The sequence below is a fragment of the Phalangium opilio genome, unplaced genomic scaffold (genome assembly GCF_054372755.1).
Source record: "Phalangium opilio isolate 3A_F unplaced genomic scaffold, DU_Popi_V2 ptg000217l_1, whole genome shotgun sequence".
Classification (NCBI taxonomy): Eukaryota; Metazoa; Arthropoda; class Arachnida; order Opiliones; family Phalangiidae; genus Phalangium; species Phalangium opilio.
Genome location: NW_028324218.1, coordinates 4,328,964 through 4,349,712, shown reverse-complemented (window position 1 = coordinate 4,349,712; position 20,749 = coordinate 4,328,964). Strand labels below are relative to the sequence as shown.

Sequence of the window (20,749 nt, the reverse complement as noted above, 5' to 3'; positions counted from 1 at the left end):
ATAAAACTTATTTCCATCACGACCTTGAATTACATTTTCGTCACAACCTTGAAGTATATTTTCGTCACGACCTTGAAGTATATTCTAGTCACGACCTTGAAGTATGTTTCCGTATCACGACCTTGAAGTATATTCCCATAACGACCTTGAAATGTTTCCGTATCACGACCTTGAAGTATATTCCCGTCACGACCTTGAAGTATACTTACGAATCATGACCTTGAAGTATACTTACGAATCATGACCTTGAAGTATACTTACATATCATGACCTTGAAGTATACTTACGTATCATGACCTTGAAGTATACTTACGTATCATGACCTTGAAGTATACTTACGTATCATGACCTTAAAAGTATATTTCCATCACGACCTTGAAGTATATTTCCATCACGACCTTTAAGTATATATTCCCGTCATGACCTTGAATAATATTTCCATCACGACCTTGGAATTATATTCCCATCACGACCTTGAAGAAGCATACTCATCACGACCTTGAAGAATATTCCCATAACGACTTTGAAGAAACATTCAAAATTAAAAGATCAAATGAAAGAAATAGAAATTTCAAATTAAAAACGTGTTTTAATTCTCGAAATCTTATGACTGCACGAAGCATAATTTTTTTTTCTTTTGGTTTCTCTTCTTTTTATATTTCGCTATTTCTTTTACAAATCATTCCTTAATTTAATTAAATTAAATTAATTAATTTATACTATATTTTTTTTTGGTTTTTTTAAATCTTCCCAATCTATTTTTTATCCTGCCCTAAAAGTATTTCTTAAAAATATCACAGTGCAAAAATGGTATAAAAATTTTGGTTATTAATAATTTTTTCTTCATACTTCGTTTATAGAAACTTATCTACATAATTAAAGTAGGGACATATGTATGTTTAGATCGATGTAAACATAAAAATTAATTAAAAATAAACACGTACGATACAATTATGGGGGGACTAATTTATATATAAAAAAGAATTATAATATACAAAATTTTACACGAAATTAATTAATAATTATATATATATATTTATGAACTACACATTTTATGAAAATTTTTATTAACGATATTTTTAAAATGGTTCCAGGATGGCTTAATTGATTTGGTTTGTTTTTTCAATTTTTCTAATTAGTTTTTAATGACTGAAGATTCTAAATTCTCCGTTCGCTGATATGTGTGCCATTAAGGGTTATATTAAGCCTAAAATATGGGGCACCATTAATTAATAAGTGGATTAATTAAGCTTTGTTAATTATGTGTGCTAATTCGGAGTTTAATTTTTGTAATAACTATCAGGTTTTTTTAGTTTTACGGATTTTCTATTTTCCATAATTAGCATAGGCGATGTATTTATTAATTTGCATGTTTTCGGGATTTTTTTATTGATTGATTGTAAAATATGTTTCTGCATAAAAGGGCATATTTTTCTTTGCAATAACTGCAACGATATTGCAAGATTTATCTTTTTCTTTGTGTTATTGCTGATGCAAATAATATCTGTTCAATAATTCAATCCACCGCTTATTCCCAAAGAATCCCAATTTCCCATGCCCAAAGCGTGGGCCGAGGCTTAGAGCATGATTTAAATTTCAAATTTTAACTGAGATTCTGAGAAATATCCGTTAAAATAATGCGTCGTCTGCTTCATAGTCAAAAACGGTTAAACGCTGAAGCGTTGCCTACGTTAGTAGGCAACGGCTGAAGCATACGACGCAAAATTTTATTATGAAATATGAACAAGCTTTGTTTCAGGCTTTCAGTTAAAATTCGCGTGTTAAGCCTCGGGCCTCGGCACACGCAGTGTTAAGCCTCGGGCCTCGGCACACGCAGTGACGCATCGGATTCGGATTTGGGATTAAGCATTAAGGTGGATTGGGCACGTCACGCGAAATCCATTCAAATAATATCTTGGGTCACGTGACATTCATTCAAGTAAATTCTAGGTCACGTGACATCCATTCAAATAAATCCTTGGAGGGGTCACGTAAAATCCAAATTTTAGCCTTAACATTCATATCAGCTAAATATGTTAGTATGTTACAATAAAACTGCGTGGAAGGTATGAATATAATAATAAATCCATTTAACACTACTAATTGCATCTGTTAATTCTTAATTTAAGTGTTAATTCCTATATATATATAAAAAAAAACTAAGCTAAGAGCAGTTAATCCATTTCGACGTCGACGACTTGTAAAGGGAATATTACCTCTAACGATGAAAGAAATTAAGAAATAGGCCTAACAAATGTAGAGATTACATTCCCTTTGATCAGTTTGATGATAAATTAAAATAAACTTCAGTCTCGCGTGGCCCGTTAACGATAGCAGCAGGTTAATTGTTTCGCAAAATTCTTTATAAATTGTTTATATTTTAATTGCCGAGAAACTTTTTATTTATTTATTTCGCAGGCACATTAATTAGTTCAGTACCATCCATTAATTAATTAATTAATTAATTTAACTTTACGAAGACAGCGGCATTTCAAAGCATCGTAACATATTTACTTTTCCGTTAGCGATAACTCCAATATTTTATTTAGCATCTCTTCCTCTTCCTGACGACGTAATTCCTCTTCTTCCTGATATTGTTGAGATAATTTGAGAGCAAGTTGAAGCTGAGAATCAGACGGGGTTAGGCCTACAGTCTTGTCTTGTCTTAGTAACAATGACGTAGGAGATGTGGTGTTATTATCGGCTGCGCTAATGTTTTCATATTCGTCTATTACTAATTCTTCTTCGGGATTAATATCTTCGGTGGTGGTGGTGGGTGTTAGGCCTAATCTAGATGATGGAGTTGTTGTCATGGTAACTGGTGAACTGGCATTATTTAAAGCGGCGAGATCGGTGGAGTCGGAAAGATCACTTTGAGAAGCTTGAAACGCGCACATACTTTCTTGGATGGCCCTGAAAATGACGCGATTTGTTTTTGATTTTAAGTCTGGAAACACACAAAACCAAAACTAAATTATGATAATGGTATTGGTACATAGTTTTTTTCATTTTCTTTTGTTTGGGGACATTTAGTTTTTGGCGTGTAATTGCGGGCGCGGTTGGTTTGTGTGTAAATGTAATTCAGTTTAGTTTTAGTTTTGCGGTGCATTTTATTGTGGAAAGCTTTTGGATTTGGAGACAGACCATTTTGTTCCGTGATTTACATTGAATCATAAGTTTATAAGTGATATGTTCCGTTCCATTCATAAGCTTTGCACTACCTATACTTTGTCGTAATGCTACTGAGAGACTTCCAGCAGCTCGAGATAACTAGTTCGAATCAAGGAGAACGACGGAAGCGAGTCAATTGAAGTCCTACACTCGGTATTGCAGGACTTCGATCTATGACTTACCTTACTCACTTCATGTCAAGTTCTCAGTAACTAACCAATGACCAACTTATGGTTGGACCATATCTTATGAACTTATGGATGAATGTACACACGAAACACGTAGCAATCAAATTAAGCTTCATGAACGATTACATTCAAAATTCACCCCGAAATTGTTGCTTCTTTTTTACCCATCGATCATTCAATTTTAAAGCCATTAACAAGAAACGATGCTTAATTAACAAAAGACTAATTAATAACAATGATATGCAGTAAACGTTAATAATTAAGGTGTGTTTCCAAGTAAAAGCCGATTTCGGCCAACCCAACTTGCTTTTGTTGTCCCCGACAATAAACATCTCCGTTTTCAACAAAATGCCTATCATTGGAACCATGCAAGAACACGTACAGAAATTTCCTCAACGTATGATCTAGGCGGATTTTGTGGTAGACTAATCATTATATATGACCAGAATTTTACCCATTGGGAATTTATAATCTATCTCGTTGCCTGTTGCAGTCGCGTTAATTGCTGACAACAATTCCAGCTAAGACAACAACGCTCTAAGCAACCGGGACCAATATTATACGAAAACCGTGAGTGACGTGCTAAGCTAACTTAAAATTACTTACCCAGGGCTACCACTTCAAATAAAACATAACACTTCGAAGCACACTAGGCCTAAGTACCGCGCACGTATTAAAGCATAATCTAATGACAAACTGCCACTCACTGAACGCATCAATCACTTCAAAACAAATCACAAACACGACAAACAAACGCAACAATCGAAGAAACAGTACCTCTGTAAATCGCGTTCTTCATCAGATGCATGAAGAGGTAGATTTGTAGGGGGTCTTTCGGCTCTCAATGCTTCCCAAATAGTGACCTTTACGCAATTGCAATATTAAATTAAATGCATTACAAAGCAATTAAAGCATCAATTAAATTGAATAAATCTCTTAATATAAATAATACCTGATCCTCTTCACTGCCCGCCTCCATGAGGGATTGTTGGATTGCGAATTGAAGGAGCTCGTCCTCCTCATCGACTCGACTTTGTCTTGGTTCGTCGCCTCCTGCAAACGCGTACGCAAAATTGTTAAGTCTTTCTTGACAACCTTAAGTGGACGCTACCGCTACTTAAATTATAATAAAGATATGTCTTTAAACGTGTCTGATAATAGTTTGTAGACAGGATGTTGTTTAATTTAGAGTTTGGTACGGTTTAACGCAATTCGATGGTAAACTTAGTCTTTTTGGACAACTTACGAAGACTTACCATCATCCACTTCCATTTTAAGTTAATGAATATATTTAAGTTTAATTTTGAATTTTAGAATCGTAGATAATTAAGGCTTTTTTAAACAACCGAAATCTCAAAATAAACATCGCATTTCAGAAAAAAAATTTATAACAATTAAAAACTAGACGTTCATTTTTAATTAAAAAATTAACTTAATTATTACGTAAAATAAAATAAAGAAGAGGTATTCGTTTTCTTAAATGAGAGTGTAGGTCGCTAAGTGCAATTAAGAACCCATTTAAAAGCTGAGAACATTGACGGGTAGAGAGACGCGAATTTGTCTGTAATACCGGTATTTTCCCCATCTCAAGCATCGTTGCATAGAGAGCTATCTCAGTTGTGACGTCAGTGTCTAGGTAAAACGTCACGGGCTTAGTTTTGGCACGGAGGGGGGCATGTTTGGTACCCTTTGGTTCTAAGGGCAAACAACAAGAATGACGTCACACTAAGGCTTAAGAGATAGCTCTATCACGGAGGAGTAGAGAAGGAGAAGCAATGTGAAAAGTCTAGCATACTACACCATGAGCCCAACCTCCTCGCTGGGAGAATGGGGGTTAGCAAAGAAAAGGGGGATAAACTTGGTTAGTTTTTGTCACATGATTTCCTGCTGGAATATCGACCCACTATTGCGCGCCCTCTCTTGATGCAACCAGGAAGTTACATAGTCTGCTCTTTTCAAAATGATCCAAGCCACGGCTCAATGTATTTCATTTATTTTCGATCCCATCTACGATGGATCATAATTATTACCAACTTAAATCAGGGCGAATTACAAAGGCTCAACAACAAAAAAGAGATTCAGGCAAGATCTATTTACCAACTAGCATTTGAATGTTAAATTGATATTGGCAAACTATTATGCTAAGTTTAGCCTTTGCTAAATTTTTTCCCTTCTTGATTTTTAGGTATTGCTTTCAAACAATTTTTGATTAACAATTTGAGTATTATCCTTGCTAATGCCTCAGAATTACAGAAGGTAACTTTTGTAGGAAGACCAAATTCCGTTATTGTAAATAAAACAGGCCACATCACCCACGAGTTAGTTCATTGAGTTTTAAAAACTCGAAGCTGCTCACAGACTTATTCGAATATTATTTTCTCGATACGTTTTTGTCAGGATGCAATACAAGAAATAAGAAGTACAAACATTTCTCATTTAACTGACGAAGCTTTCGATCATCTGTCAATTTTTTTGGACGATAAAAGAGGAATTATGGACAAACCGAAGTTTACGGTCAATAGACACAAGCTTATGACCGACAATGAATTTTCTTCAGAATTGAAGAAGTCTTTTATAAATATACCTACGTTTAATGCTCTTGAAAGCAAGGAACAGAATGTGGTAATGGCCATATTTAGCAAACATCTTTTTAATGAGATAGAGACAAATTATCTGAATGAAGAAAATAAAGAAGCCACTCATCCGATGGAGAAAGCTCCTACAACGATTAAATTAAGCCCAAAAGAAAAAAGAAGCAAAGAGGTGAAAGCTGTCCATCAAATTGGAGGATATGTAATGAACCAAGTAATTGGTTTCTTCGATTGTCCAGTATTTTGGGGTAATTGTCTAGTACCAAAATCACAAGCTGAGGAAGACTTTCACAAATGGTCAATCAAACAGGACAACGGAGGGTTACTTTACTTATCCATCAAGGCATTTTATTTCTTTGATTATATTTATATTTTAAAAATAATTGGAAGTTTCTTAAACTTAAACCATCCCTTTTTGGATAATGAAATTCGAAAAGAAAGTCTTATAAAATATTTAAACAATGATGGTCGTGCTAGCGAAACATGGGGAAATTTATGGGGTGAGGAAACCGAAAATTCTGATTCTGCTAAGCGAAAGGGTTTCCAAATACTCATTAATTGCCATTTAAAAGGTTAAACCCGTTGCATTAAAAATACATTCCAGGCCCTAAAAAGGGACTCCTTAAATAGCTCTGGAATTAGAAAAGAACTTAAAGTTCTAACACAAAAAAAGAAATTATAGAAGGAAAAAATATTTTTATAGAAAATTATTATTTTATTTATTTTTAGTTTGATTTCGAAAATGATCTCGTACAGCTTTTCTCCTTTTCAATATTTTTTTTCGTGGCGGTGCAATTACCATTTGTTACTTTTTTCATTAAAGTTTTCATAAGTTTAATTCGTTTTGTGCCTTTACCATATTGTTTGACGGTTGGGTTTTCTCCAGAGCCACAAGCGCCTCGCTGCGTGCCAAAATAATTTTCAAGTATGTCTTGATTTAATCTTGACGTCAATACGAAAGGTGCTCCTTTATCTAATAGAAACTTGATAATTTCGATAGTAGAGAATACTGAAAGTGTAATGGTTAATAATTTTATTACCAGTGACCGATTAAATAATCATACATTTTTAGAATCACGAAACATACCAGTTATTCGGATACCCTCCAATGTTTCCCTGCTGAGGAGCATTTTGGATTTTTCAAAATCACCATCCACAACTAATCCGTCCACTTCAGCCTGCCATTCATCCAAATACCCCAGAAAGTCACGTTCAAGCCACTGGAAAAAACAATTATTAGATCGCTTGTAGAAATATCGTAGACAAGTTTGAGTAATTATGATGTACCTGAAATCGCCAATCATCTTTACTTCTAAAAGGTGCGAGAGCTGGTTTCCTTTTGAAACTACACGCTGATACGTTGGTAACATTTAAAATATCAAAAAAAGTATCAAAATATCGCAAGAACTTCACAGTTTCCGAAGCGTCGTCTCCAACCAATATTTCCATGGCATTAGAAACACTGCTACTCATAACTTGTACAGCTAGTTTAACTCTCATACAAGTGAACGCGTTTGGGTGGACATGATTATAAGTCAGCTTCGGTGCCAGTCGGAGAATAGAAGTGGAATCCTTATCGTAGGTGTCAAGTACATGCTGCCAAAGGAGCAACTTCCCATTTTTTTTTAATAGTCTAACTGCTCTGAAAGTTCCGTCTTTTTGTTTGACCATCTTGCCACTATTACTTAAACAAGTTCTAGCTGTTTTAACATTGTGGCAAATATCAGACACGAAATAAACTGGCTCTCCATTGTTAAATGGGTTTTTACTTCGGAAGCCTACTTTGTGATTGTTTAGCCTTTTTTCGCTTTCGGTGCAGATCTTTATTAATTTTTGGTTTGAGCTAGCCTTATCACAAACAATAGCGAGAATAAGGAATCCAGCTGCTTGCAAGTTTTCTATTGCATCCCAAACTATCGAGTACAGATCTTCGGCGTGATTATTGCCAGATGGGAAATAAGCATAAGGATACTTGAAATTGGTTGTGATTCCTCGCACCATTAACTGAAGGATATGAGAAGCTAGGTTTAATTTGTTCGCATTCTCAGAAACTCCTTTAATCTTGTTTTCCATTTCTTTCACCTTGTTAAAGAAAGGGAATTATTTTCGGATTCCCGCACAAGATCAACTGACCAATCACATTTATCAAAAGTATTCGCCAAATATGACAAAAATCAAGAGCTACTTTTTTTTAAAGTGTCCACGCCTTTTTCTAGAACTTCAACTTGTGTAGGCAATGTATCGCCATTTCCATTTTCCAAAAGAGTATTGGTCACCCTTTGGTCACAAAACTCCATGTCCAACCTTCGAACTAATTGATTCTCCAATTCTATAACAAGATGACCCTCCGTTCTTGCAATTAATTCTTCCTCTGTTCTTTCAATTAATTCTTCCTCTGTTCTTTCAATCAATTTTTCCTCCGTTCTTTCCCTTAATGTTTCCTCTGTTCTTTCGACTATTTCTACCTCCGTTCTTCCGATAAATTCTTTATCTAGTACGGCTATTTCTTCTTGCGATGTTATGACAAATTGTTTTTGCACTTCAGTAGCCAATCAAATCAGTTTCCACTCTTTCAAATAATTGTTCCTGTAATAGAGAGAGTTCGACTGTTCCTGCCTCACCAACATCATCGTCAAAGTAGGCATAGTTGTGGTCAAGCCGTATTGAAGTCTATTTAAAAATGTTTTAATATGAGAAAACGTTGATAGAATATGTATAATTTTATTTTAAAAATACATTACCTGTTTCATATCTATAATTGGGTTTGGATATTCAGCAGTTGGACCATTTTCATTTATGAAATGTTTTGAACATATATACATAATGATGCGCTTTAATGTTAATTGTCCTGATATCATCTCTGTTAATTGCATTTACCCATATAAGACATTTTTCATAGTTTCTTGTTGGTTTTGGAACAGGGAAAAATACAATATCCTGTCCGCGCGAGTCTTTAGATTTTGAACGATTGTTACACGATCTATATATACAATATTTCACCATTTTAAATGGACTAATTTCATTTAAATCAAACTAAACCTATCTCCAAACCTTCCCTTGCTTTGCTATTAAGCCTTGTACTTATGGCGCTATTCCAGCAGAATATAGCTATTCAGGCAACGCTCACGAGAGGGCAGTTCGTCGTGCACGTTTACAGGATATGACGATGCCGATCGCTACGTCACCACACGTGATAAGTTCTAACCAGTTCTTTCCCCCATTCCCCTTTACTCCCGTTGTGGGCACGAGCCTTATCGGTTAGCAGTCTACAAAGCGCGTCTCTGCCCCTCCGTCTCTACTCCTCCCTGGCTCTATTGGCAACCCAGTCCATATTAGAACAAGGTCATGGAAACCCACAGAATCTACTCATACGTTCTCAAGTATTATATGGGTTCTTGGATAAAACTACCCTACGAAATTTGAAATAGTTAAAAAATTGTATGTATATTTCGAGATTTTAGTTATGCACCTGTTTCCAACCCTTTATCAGACACATTAATTAATTAATTAAATAATACTATAATAAAAATATATTATCAATATAGACCAATGCATTAATTCCTGCAGTGAAGCAAACACCACAGAGGGCGTTTATTTCTCTGCAAGTTTTTAATGGAACGGTCTATTATAGTCTATTCTAGAAACCTGCTAATTAAGTTTGCACAATCTAGTGCATAGTAAAATTAAAATTAAAATAGATATACATATGCAAATACTATACCATGCAATGTGCCAATATAAAATTAATGCACATGCTAAGCGCTGGCATTAAAAAAGCATGGTTTTTCAATTATTAAAATTTACCAAGTCATTGGTTTTGGGAACCCGTTTTCTGAGCAGGAATAAAACACTTGTGCTACACACATAAACATTGAAAAACACTTTGTTGTTTCTTTGTTATTTTGTTTGTTTTTTGACGTTGAAATAAAAATTAAAAAAAAATAATAATAATAAATAAAAAAACGGTATTTTTATTAATTTCTTTTCCCTAATTAAAATTAATTTGTAAGCCATTTAAACACTTTAAAATTAACTTAATGATGTAGGCCTATCAGCGCATTCACACAATCATTCATAAATTGCATTTGAAACGAAAATTTAAAAATAAATTAAATATTTCTACCTTTCAACTAAATCAAGCCTGTTTCGAATTTCGTTAATTACAATTAAATTAAATTAAATTTAATTTTTTAAGCTTATTTTTCAAGTTACTATCGTCTAAGGAGAGGCGAGGGGAGGGGGTAACATTTAAGCATGCCTAAAGGGGAAGGGTCAAAAATTATTATTTTGGTATGATGTGCGAATTGTTGTTCATGCTACGGCAAGTTTAACATTTGTTTTTCATAATGTTAATTTTTTTTGGAGTTTGATATGTACGGTCCCATATTAATTTTAATATCGGAATTTAAATTAATGCTGGGAAAAAATTAACTATAATTAAGTTTCCTATGAATTACGTTACGAAAGGGGGGAGGGGTAGTATCGTCTGCTTGATATAGAACGCTTTCGTTTGTGGGAGGAGTTAAGATTCGGAGATAATTTACTCGGTATTATTGGTGGGTTCAATGCGGAAGAAAAGTTGAACACCACCACCAATATGGCTGCCAGAACCGTGGAAAGACTTAGGATAGTGTGATGTACTACTCAGCTGATGTGAGTGAGTAGTACGTCATACACTCCTAAGTCTTAGCACGGTTTTGGCAGCCATATTGGTGGTGGTTTTCATTTACGCAAGAAATTATTTATTTATTTCAGTAATTCATGGAACCATAGGGACAAAAATGAGTCTACCGAAGGGACAAAATAAAACATCGTCAAAATTTCCTACAGGCCAAAAAAGGGGGAAAAAAAACAGGCGGGTATTTAATTCTAATTAATTTACGTTAATGATTCTTTCAAAGAACGCACCTGACCCGATATTGTAAACTTAGAAAGAATCCTGCGACCATTAAACAACTGTACAAAATTGAGACTTTGGGCTGTCAGACTAAAGCAATAAAAAAAATATACGGAATCAAGTTCAACATCAAAACTGATATAGATTTACATCCGACGAAGTCACTTCTAAAAAAAAGTAACCAATTGTTTCCATCAAAAATGAACAAAATATGACGATTATTTTGGGTTGTTATAATAATAAACACCTGTTAACACAGTCAATCTCCAAGTACACAGTAATATATAAACCCAAAGTGTATGGTTGTATTCATGATGGACATCGGACATTATGTTCACTAATGTCATATTGCGACAGTTACGTACTTGTCACATTGTTATAACTTACTTGGGATTCTGATGTTATGGATTGAACGAGTCAAGTATTTACGATTTATGGTGAAATAATAAAGACATTTTCACACAAATTCTAAGCAACAAAAAAGCATGGATTAACTAGTTAGTTAATCCATGAAAAAAGCAACATTGAAAAGCCATGCTCTATAGTTGACACAATTAACGACAATCGCAGTATCCCCTCGACTTCATCAAAAACGAATTGAAATAAACGAGAGTGAGGCATAGATAGAGAGACTCAACAAATAAATACTTAATCAAATAGATAACATAAGTTTATAAGTGATATGTTCGTTCCATAAGTATGATATGCACGATTCGTAATGCTACTGAGAGACTTACAGCAGCTCGAGATAACTAGTTCGACTCAAGGAGAACGAGGGGGAGCGAGTCAATTGAAGTCCTAAGTACACTCGGTGGAGGTTAATTAATTTTGCAGCTAGGACCTATTCCATCTAGGCACTCCTATTTAGTCCGCATTACTAAGCCCCCTTTGACAGCAGCGCCTCACTCACTCACCAGGCCTCCCTCGCTTTACCTCCTCGAATCTATGACAACTACCTCACTCACTCACTTCAAAATTACAAGCTCCAGTTTGTAACCAGAGTCTCCAGAGATTAATTAAACAAACTTATGGAAGGAACATATCTTATGAACTTATGCTCACCTTCTAAAACTTAAATTAGCCTATCATGTTAATACCGACAACTGACAAACTTCTTTCAAATGACGTCAACTAATTAAATCAAGTTGATAGAAAACGCCGCGATGATTAGGAATTTGGGAAACAAGCAGAGTTATTTATGTTTTTTGTTCTCCGTTAACATAATTAATGAAACACACCGAATTTCATGCTTCGTGTTAATCAATTGTTAATTATGTCTCGCGAGTTAAGTAATTAATAGAGTAGATATAGAGATTTACCGGCGGCGGGGCATGCTTGTGGATGTTATATTTCGCGAGCACATCTCTTCGTTTCTGTTGTCTCTGCTGGCGTTCCCAGTCCCTGATTCGCTCTTCTTGCATTTCAGCCGATTCCATCCGGCTGCCTAATAACCGTAACAAGCAACATACAACCAACCACCAAGAGAAACGCTGCTAACCACCATTTTAAACTAACCAACATAATAAAAATACAATAAGCCTAACACAGAGCATTTTGAAACGGAATAAACGACTGAAACAGAGACATTCAAAACTCAAGACTTAAAAATAATTAATTAAATGAATTAATTAATTAATTAATTACGATGCAGTAAATAATTTTGGGGGATTACTGAAATAATTTGAAAAATATTTATCAAATTTTCAGTTCTAATTTCGTTGGTTTAAAAATTAGTTTTTAAACTAATTTTTTGATGTTAAAATGAAAAACTGTCAAACAACTATTTTATAAAAAAAAATGCCGTCTAAATTTAACAATTCCAACTGCTACACAATCGACTATTTTCACGCAATTTCGGAGTATTACGCAACGTAAATTTTTTTCGGCGCAATTCGCATTATAAAATAATAATTTCCGCACAGCAATTCGCATTATAAAATAATAATTTCCGCACAATTCTCGATATAAAATAATTATTTCCGCACAATTCTCGATATAAAATAATAATTTGCGCGCAATTCTCGATATAAAATAATTATTTCGGCTCAATTCACGTTATAAAATAATTCTCGTTATAAAATATTACTCAGAAGCAATTCGCGTTACAAAATAATTATTTCGGCGCAAACCACACAGCAAAGTATAGTTCCTGCAAAATCAGAGTCGTCTAAATACCTTCTGCATAAATTATAAAATGAAGTGTTCCCACTACACAAACTAATTACTTATAACATTTAAAATAATATCCACGAGTTAAAACCTCGAAAATAAATTAATCTGCAACGATATTCCCTTAAAAATTGCACAGAGCGACTCATATACCATAAAGCAACATGCTAACACGAATAAAAACCCTAAATAATACCTCCAAAATAAATTATTTTCTAATTAACATGCCGAACAAAATACGGCCAATACCCAAAATATGAAGAAGCCTTTGCCATAATTAATTACATTATCTACAAATACTAGGTACTAACTATAAAGTGCGCTTTAAAAAAGCAAAGAAATGAAAATAAAAAAATTGCAACTCACCTAATCTGACATAACCGGACGGTGGTTCGAAGCAAGAATCATCTAAAACGCAAGCTGCAACATCGGGATCTTTGATTGGCGTAACACCTTGAACTTCTTCGTCCAAGGCGAATATGTTCCCGAATGTAATGCGAGCGTTTAACACGTGAAATAGAGGAATTTCTTAAAGAAAAGATGTTCAAATAGATATTTTGAACATACTTCACGATCATCTACGATGGGGGGGGGGGGGGTCAAGTTGCACAAATATTATTAATTATTTTTTACCAATTTTAACAGGAAAGCCCGAAGGTAATTGCAGCGTTATAAAATCTCTGAGTTTGGCAAAATGCGTACTGCTAATCGCCATTAAGTCTACAATTGGCAAAATCTTCAAAGAAAATTAGCAAAATCGTTCATTAATGGCGGGAAGATAATATTAATCATTGTCTGTATCCATTTTTCACTCAAGAAGTGATATCTAGTTTATTAGGGAGAAGGTATAAATTCGCGACACATTTCCATGCAGCTTTATCTCCAGTCCAAACGTCGTAGGTCCGGAGTTAATCCCCGCCGCCTCTAAATTACAACCAGCCAGCATCTGATTGGTTCTTGAAAACTTGTGCACGTGCGCGAGACGCGAATGAGGAAAAAAATTACAGTCATATTTTCCGACTGAGGAGACAGAGGCGAAATAGCCCGGCCTCCTTTTACGTCCCCCCTTGTATTTTGAAAGGGGGACTGCAGGACTAAGGCGCGCGCGTACACTTAGGAGGCATCTTATACCTTCTCCCTAATAAACTAGATATCGCTTCTTGGTAAAAAGCAAGAAGCGATATCTAGTTTATTAGGGCGAAGGTTATAAATTCGCGCCACGTTTCCATGCAGCTTTATCTCCAGTCCAAACGTAGTAGGTCCGGAGTTAATCCCCGCCGCCTCTAATTTACAACCAGCATCTCATTGGTTCTTGAAAACTCGTGCACGTCAGCGCGACGCGAATGACAAAAAAATTACAGTCATATTTCCGACTGACGAGAGGCAGCGAAATAGCCCGGGGCCTCCTTTTACGTCCCCCCTTGTATTTTGAAAGGGGGACTGCAGGACTAAGGCGCGCGGGAATACTTAGGCATCTTATACCTTCTCCCTAATAAACTAGAAAACTCGTGCACGTCAGCGCGACGCGAATAACGAAAATTACAGTCATATTTTCCGACTGAGGAGAGGAGGCGAAATAGCCCGGCGCCTCCTCCTTTTACGTCCCCCCTTGTATTTTGAAAGGGGGACTGCAGGACTATGGCGCGCGCGTATACTTAGGAGGCATCTTATACCTTCTCCCTAATAAACTAGATATCGCTTCTTGCTGTAATAGCTTAAGGAACACACACAGGTTAACATACCTGTTCTTGCAAGGACAACGGATACTCTTCGCATAACCATAGTGTAGCTTTAAATTTTTGTACTTTAGAATTAACTTCTTTGGGCCGGCCAACATCTTGACCATTTAAATCAACTTCATCGTCCAAATAATCTTCGACGGACAAATTGCAAGGGTTCCCCCTATTCTCTTCTTCGGGCATGCCATTCATAATAGCGTTATTCGTATCAATATTATTGGCATTTAAACCCGAGCCATCTTGAGTCTCAACCATTCCTAAGAATGATTGAATGGGGGATTTGGCTAAACGTTGCCGATTTTTATCGGCGTCTGTTAGATGCTCCGTTCTCGTTCTAGTGACTAGTTCAACGTTGTTCGCGCTAAATACCTTAATTTCGGAATAATGTAATTACTCCAGTTAAATTATGCTTTTAAATTAAATAATTATGTTAATGCATCGCAGACTTTAACTCACTTTACAATTGCAATTATTAACCATTTCAAATTTATCACTGCGCCAGCCCCATATTCCCGATTTGTTTCTTTAAAATTAATTAAAATTATTAAGCCGATGTGATATCGGGATCGATGACCAATATGGCACGTTAACCGATATATCAGTTCGAGCTTAATTTATCGATTTTACCGATTAATCGGTCGGTTCGAGATTATTTTACCGATATACAAGATAATAATCGGTAAAAATCGGTTGACAATCGGTAAATATCTCTTGATAATCGATAAATAACGGTTTATAATTGTTAAACATCGGTTGATAATTGTTAAACATCGGTTGATAATTGCTAAACATCGGTTGATAATCAATAAAAATCGATTGCTAATTGCTAAAAATAGATTGATAATTGCTAAACATCGGTTGATAATTGCTAAACATCGGTTGATAATTGCTAAACATCGGTTGATAATTGCTAAACATCGGTTGATAATCAATAAAAATCGATTGCTAATTGCTAAAAATAGATTGATAATTGCTAAAAAAAATCGGTTGATAATCGCTAAAAACGGTTGGTAATAGCTAAAATCGGTTGATAATTGTTAAAAATGGGATGATAATCGGTTGATAATTGCTAAACATCGGTCGATATCAGTTTCATAGGATGAAATAATCGGTTAAAATCGGTATAGATTCAATATCGTCATCGGTTAATTTACGATATCAGTCATCACTACAAATTAGTGTCTTCATTTCTACATCTGGAAGAATTGGTAGGTATACCTTTCAAAACTAATTTTTTCAGTATCAACATAAGTCGTTACAATGGGCGACGTTAACCTCGCGGCAATTGCCTTTGTCGACGGTCGAAGACTACCGGTAAATTCGGCAATTTCCGGCGGTAAAACGCGCATTTGTTCAACGAAGACCTGACCAGCTTCGTGATCAACTTCCATCATAACGGCAGTTTCATCATGACCCTTAAAAATAAAGCTACGACTTCCTCTTTGCCAACTCGCTTGATCAAATCCTAATAACGTTGTGTCAATTCGAACGCAAGAACCTAAAAGGTATTTCAAATTTTGGAGATTGTACGTGTCGTCTTAGTTCCGTTTTCCGTTTGATCTTACCGCTTTTATAGACTTTATAAGTGTCACTTGGACACATTCTGGAGACTAGAGGTACTAATTGTGAAAGATGAACATATCCGTTAAGTGAGTACAAGTTTTACAAGATATTTGTGGTGAATTGGGAAATTTTAAAGTGAAGTTTGTTTGTGATTGGTTTTTATTGTATTTTGGCTTCTTTTTTTTATTATTTTTTGAAGTTTTATGTATTAAGATGATGTTTGGTTGAAACCACGAAATGGCAATTAGAAATTAAGAACACTTGTTGAAAATGTTTTCAAAAAACTTCGAACACTTTGATTTCCATTTTAATAGGAACATTTCCAATGAGAAGAAATATTTTTAAAAATATCTGAAACACTGCATACGTGCTCAAAATAAGTAATGCAACACTTCTAAAGTAGCGAATGTTTTTCATCAAAACTTGGAACACACATTGTGATGAGAATTTTCTTCATAAAAGTTTGAAGTTGCCAAGAATTGTTTTTAAAGATGTTGACAAAATTTTTCTTTGTGAAACTTTGAACACTTCTGATGTTGATAATTTTTAATGCGAAACTTTGAACACTTCTCATATTGATAATTTTCGATATGAAACTTGGAACACTCCCGATGATAATTTTCTGTATGAAACTTTGAACACTTCTCATATTGATAATTTGCCATATGAAACTTGGAACACTTCCGATGATAATTTTCTGTATGAAACTTTGAACACTATTGATGTTGCAGACTTTTTCTTCGAAAGTTGGAATATTGAACTCTTTTCGTAAAAATTGGAACACTTGGCACATTTCGAACATTGCCGTAACTCTTTTCATAAAAATTGGAACACTTCGAATCATTGATCATTCTTTTCGTAAAATTGGAACACTTCGAATCATTTGATAACTCTTTTCAGAAAAATGGAACACTTTGAATCATTGATGTCTTTCCATGAAAATTGGAACACTTCGAATATTGATAAGCCTTTTCATAAAAAATTGGATCAATTCAGATGGTATTGGAAAGATGTCAACCAAATTCGGATCAATTCAGATGACAATGTAACGGTTTCAACAGAAAATGGAACAATTCAGATGATATCGGAAAAATTTCAACAAAAAATGGATCAACTCAGACGGGATTGGGAAGATTTCAACAAAAAACTGAAACACACAAAACATTTAGTAAGTTGCGAAAATGTTTCTTAAACCAAGAAGAACGAACACTTGAAGATACAATATATTTCAAACAATTCCACAACCGCGATTTAATCACAAACAAACAACTTCCACTTTAATTTCCCTCATCAAACCAATAAAATCCCTTACCCCAACTTGTAAACTCCCATTTCATCTCAACATAAAAATCTGGAGTCTAAAAGAAATCACCAAAGCATAAATTGAAAATACTCTTTACAAGTCACGAAATAAAGTAACAAACACAATTTAACAACCTCTCTTATTCTTTTGAGCAACTCTGGTATTCCACCGATACGACTATAATGCCTTTGATAGTCCCTTCGTTCCAGAACTTCTTGCAAAAGTTCCGGATCACCGGTACTAACGGCTTCGTGGACAACAGTAAAACCATCTAAATCTTCTACACCAACTGTCGCGTTATGGTTTAAAAGGACTTTGGTCGATTCTAAGTGGCCAAGGGCAACGGAGAGCATCAACGCTGTACGACCTCTAGGGTCTCTTTTCTCTATTTCAACCTTTGTTTTAAACAATTACGAGGAGGGGGGTAAAAATCAATCCTAATTCGTAGCAGCCACATTAATAATTAGTTTCAAGATATGTTCCATAAGTTACTGAGAGCTTGTCATGAAGTGACGTAGGTTATAGATTCGAGGTAAAACGACGCCTGTTCAGGCACTGTCAAAGGCTTAGTAGTTAGTACAGACTAAATAGAGTACTGTCGGGTTTATACAACTTTTGGAAAACAAATTTCCCTGAGATTTCCATGAGGCTTTTCCCCATATACTTCCATGAGGCTTTTCCCCATATACTTCCCTGAGTTTTCCAGGTTTTTCCCGTATGAGGAGTATCCTATGGTGCCAATGTTAACGAAGGAGGGGAGGGGCAAATGGGACTAATACATAATCAAAGGACATCCCCGTATCTCTAGTAGAACCAGTTTTATGAGCCTCCAAAGTATAGTGTAATGTTAATCCTATGGAGGGTATGTTTATGAACATTATGCTTAATTACTCGGCCCCTGTTTGAGGCAAATTTCCCTGAACGTTACTAAAAATTTTGAATATCCCTGAGGTTTTTGTCAACTATTTATTTCCCTGATTTTTCCAGGTTTGTATGAACCCTGTATGCGCCTGTATGCGTATGCAAACGTCATATCCTTCTACCTCTTGGTTCAGTGTCATCCCCCTACTAGGCGCGTACAGAATCCCCTCTTACAATGAGCGCGCCTAGAGGGAGAGATACAGAGTCTCTACAGTCTACACCCCCTTTCTAATGGACTGCAGAGCAGAGAACCGCGTATAGTCAATTCTCGCGTCGCTCTCCCTCAAAACTATCTCTCAGTAAATCTCTAGCATTACGAAGTATAGTTAATGTCATACTTATGGAACATATCACTTATAAACTTATGATTTGTTTCACTAATAGCCTAATATATTCATTAAAACGGACACTTTATAACCAAAACAATAAAATAAAAATAAAATGAAAATAAACAACACAAATTTGGTTTCTACAAACAATTTTTTTTTCTTCTTAAAACTTCGCCAATAATCAAAGATAAAGTTTAATTTGATTTAATTAATTTATAATAGGAAAATTTCCTCAACTGTAAAAAAAGCATTTCCCTAAATATTTCAAAATAGTTTACACGTAATTATCTTGACTTTTATCCTTATTATCGTCTGGTAAACAAAAACTCAAAATTTCCTCCTCTTAAGTTAAAACTGCTTTTTATCTTTCTTTCAAATATTCTAAACACTCTTTAAATATAGCATTAAAGAAATGTAGAGGTCCAAAAACCTTTTGGAATGAGGAAATATTTACATTTGCCTATTTATCTTAAACAGCTGCTTGCACCTGCTACAATACCCACAAAAATTCTAGATATAGACTAATGGCACCCCATGTTATTTCCCCATAGAGCTTAATACAGTCGAAGGTAGAGGGCTGCCATTACCCTATATATCGATAATTCCGAGGTCACCTCTGGAAATGAAGACTTAGGTTTCTTTTTCTCATAATCTTATTATAATTTAGTTGCCAATTACAAGGCAGAAAAAAAAATGTAACTGTAGAATAGTCTGGTTGGTTCTGCATGGGTAGATGCAAATTTGGAAAAATGCCAAATAGTTTAAGGTGATTGACCATTCTGACCACATCTACTCACTATATTAATTGCATTTATAACGGGGGCTTAAAGATATCCCTATATATTCATATTTTGCTGATGAAACTAACGGTACCTGATATTTAACACAAGCAATTTGTAACTTTAACTCTTATAAAAAACATAAGTATAAAAAACCAATTTGTAGGTTTTACTAGCCAATATGAACACAAATATACACAATATTCAGTGTTTGAATTTGCATATCAAATTATAATCATTCCCAATATTATAATACGGACCTCTGGGATACCCATTGAATCATTGTAAGCTTAACCCATTTTATGTACCAGGCATCAACACTCAACAGAGATTAGAATTAATTAGACACCCTTCCCGAGTTTAATTATTTGCGATATTCTAAAGCATTACTACATTTAAACACGCGTTAATTTAATGCTAAATTATAATTAAATTAGCTTAGATTTAATTTAATAAGCCCCGATCACCATAAACGAAAAAAATCCCCTCCCAATTTTACTTTCAGTGGCAATTTTAATTTTAGCTGGTTAAGCCTTGGCCTACCTTATTAGTCTTCAAGGCTTTCTCCAATTCTCTGAAATCGTTGTGCCAAACGTGCCAATGTAAGGGATATAGGGTTTTTAACCTTTCGGCTCTATTATTTAACGACATTTTCGTTAATTTAATAAATTAAAACTTTGCCTAATTATAAAAAATTACAAAAATTGAACGCGGGATTTTCACAGTGAGTACCTCACCCTCACTTCGGCCATTTTCATTTTGCCTTTCCTCTAGATTGAATTAGCTTATGATTGGACGGAAAAATCGGAAATGCCATGACGTCATAAATTAACCAAAAGTTAATTTATTTTTATTTTCTTGCATGGTTACGCCATCTAGGCTAGAGTTTTGAAGCTTTTGTTAATGAATGCATTAGTACCAGGGCCGGAAATAAAATTTTAAAATGTCCCATAACTTTTTAAAAAACTAAGGGGGTCACTGGACATTTTGACCAATAAATTTTCCGAAGTTTTGATAGCTTGACTATGAAGATGCGACACTATTTTAGCACACTCCAGTGGACAATGTCGAATAAATTTTCCAGTAAAATGGGGGGTCA

At 35.0% G+C, this 20,749-nt stretch overlaps 2 protein-coding genes across 3 annotated transcripts; one reads left to right on the top strand and one right to left on the bottom strand.

Moving 5' to 3' along the window:
* Positions 1-569: 569 nt before the first annotated feature.
* Positions 570-20,435, bottom strand: LOC149615787 (ankyrin repeat domain-containing protein 13D). 2 transcript variants are annotated; one of them, XM_089857459.1, is made up of 12 exons: positions 20,194-20,434; positions 17,756-18,016; positions 17,631-17,676; positions 16,321-16,374; positions 15,974-16,253; positions 15,212-15,278; positions 14,759-15,124; positions 13,650-13,752; positions 13,383-13,544; positions 4,312-4,412; positions 4,137-4,222; positions 570-2,913 (listed from the first exon to the last, which is right to left on the bottom strand). In XM_089857459.1, exons 1-12 carry the CDS (start codon positions 20,299-20,301, stop codon positions 2,511-2,513), a joined length of 2,037 nt encoding a protein of 678 aa, XP_089713585.1. In that variant the 5' UTR covers positions 20,302-20,434; the 3' UTR covers positions 570-2,510. The 2 variants fall into 2 exon arrangements, with proteins under 2 accessions (XP_089713585.1, XP_089713586.1); XM_089857460.1 differs by having other exon boundaries at positions 2,729-2,947; positions 20,194-20,435.
* On the top strand, positions 5,166-6,527 carry LOC149615788 (uncharacterized). The gene is made up of 3 exons (XM_089857466.1): positions 5,166-5,441; positions 5,613-5,648; positions 5,757-6,527. Exons 1-3 carry the CDS (start codon positions 5,283-5,285, stop codon positions 6,525-6,527), a joined length of 966 nt encoding a protein of 321 aa, XP_089713592.1. The 5' UTR covers positions 5,166-5,282.
* Positions 20,436-20,749: the final 314 nt, after the last annotated feature.

Excerpts from the sequence above, each read along its gene's own strand:
- LOC149615788 (XM_089857466.1), top strand. The coding sequence starts at position 5,283 with ATGCAACCAGGAAGTTACATAGTCTGCTCTTTTCAAAATGATCCAAGC. Across the intron at positions 5,442-5,612 it reads ACAACAAAAAAGAGATTCAG|AAGGTAACTTTTGTAGGAAG; the intron begins GCAAGATCTATT and ends TCAGAATTACAG. Across the intron at positions 5,649-5,756 it reads GAAGACCAAATTCCGTTATT|GATGCAATACAAGAAATAAG; the intron begins GTAAATAAAACA and ends CGTTTTTGTCAG.
- LOC149615787 (XM_089857459.1), bottom strand. The coding sequence starts at position 20,301 with ATGTCGTTAAATAATAGAGCCGAAAGGTTAAAAACCCTATATCCCTTA. Across the intron at positions 17,677-17,755 it reads TGCTCAAAAGAATAAGAGAG|ACTCCAGATTTTTATGTTGA; the intron begins GTTGTTAAATTG and ends GATTTCTTTTAG. Across the intron at positions 4,223-4,311 it reads CGGGCAGTGAAGAGGATCAG|GTCACTATTTGGGAAGCATT; the intron begins GTATTATTTATA and ends AATTGCGTAAAG.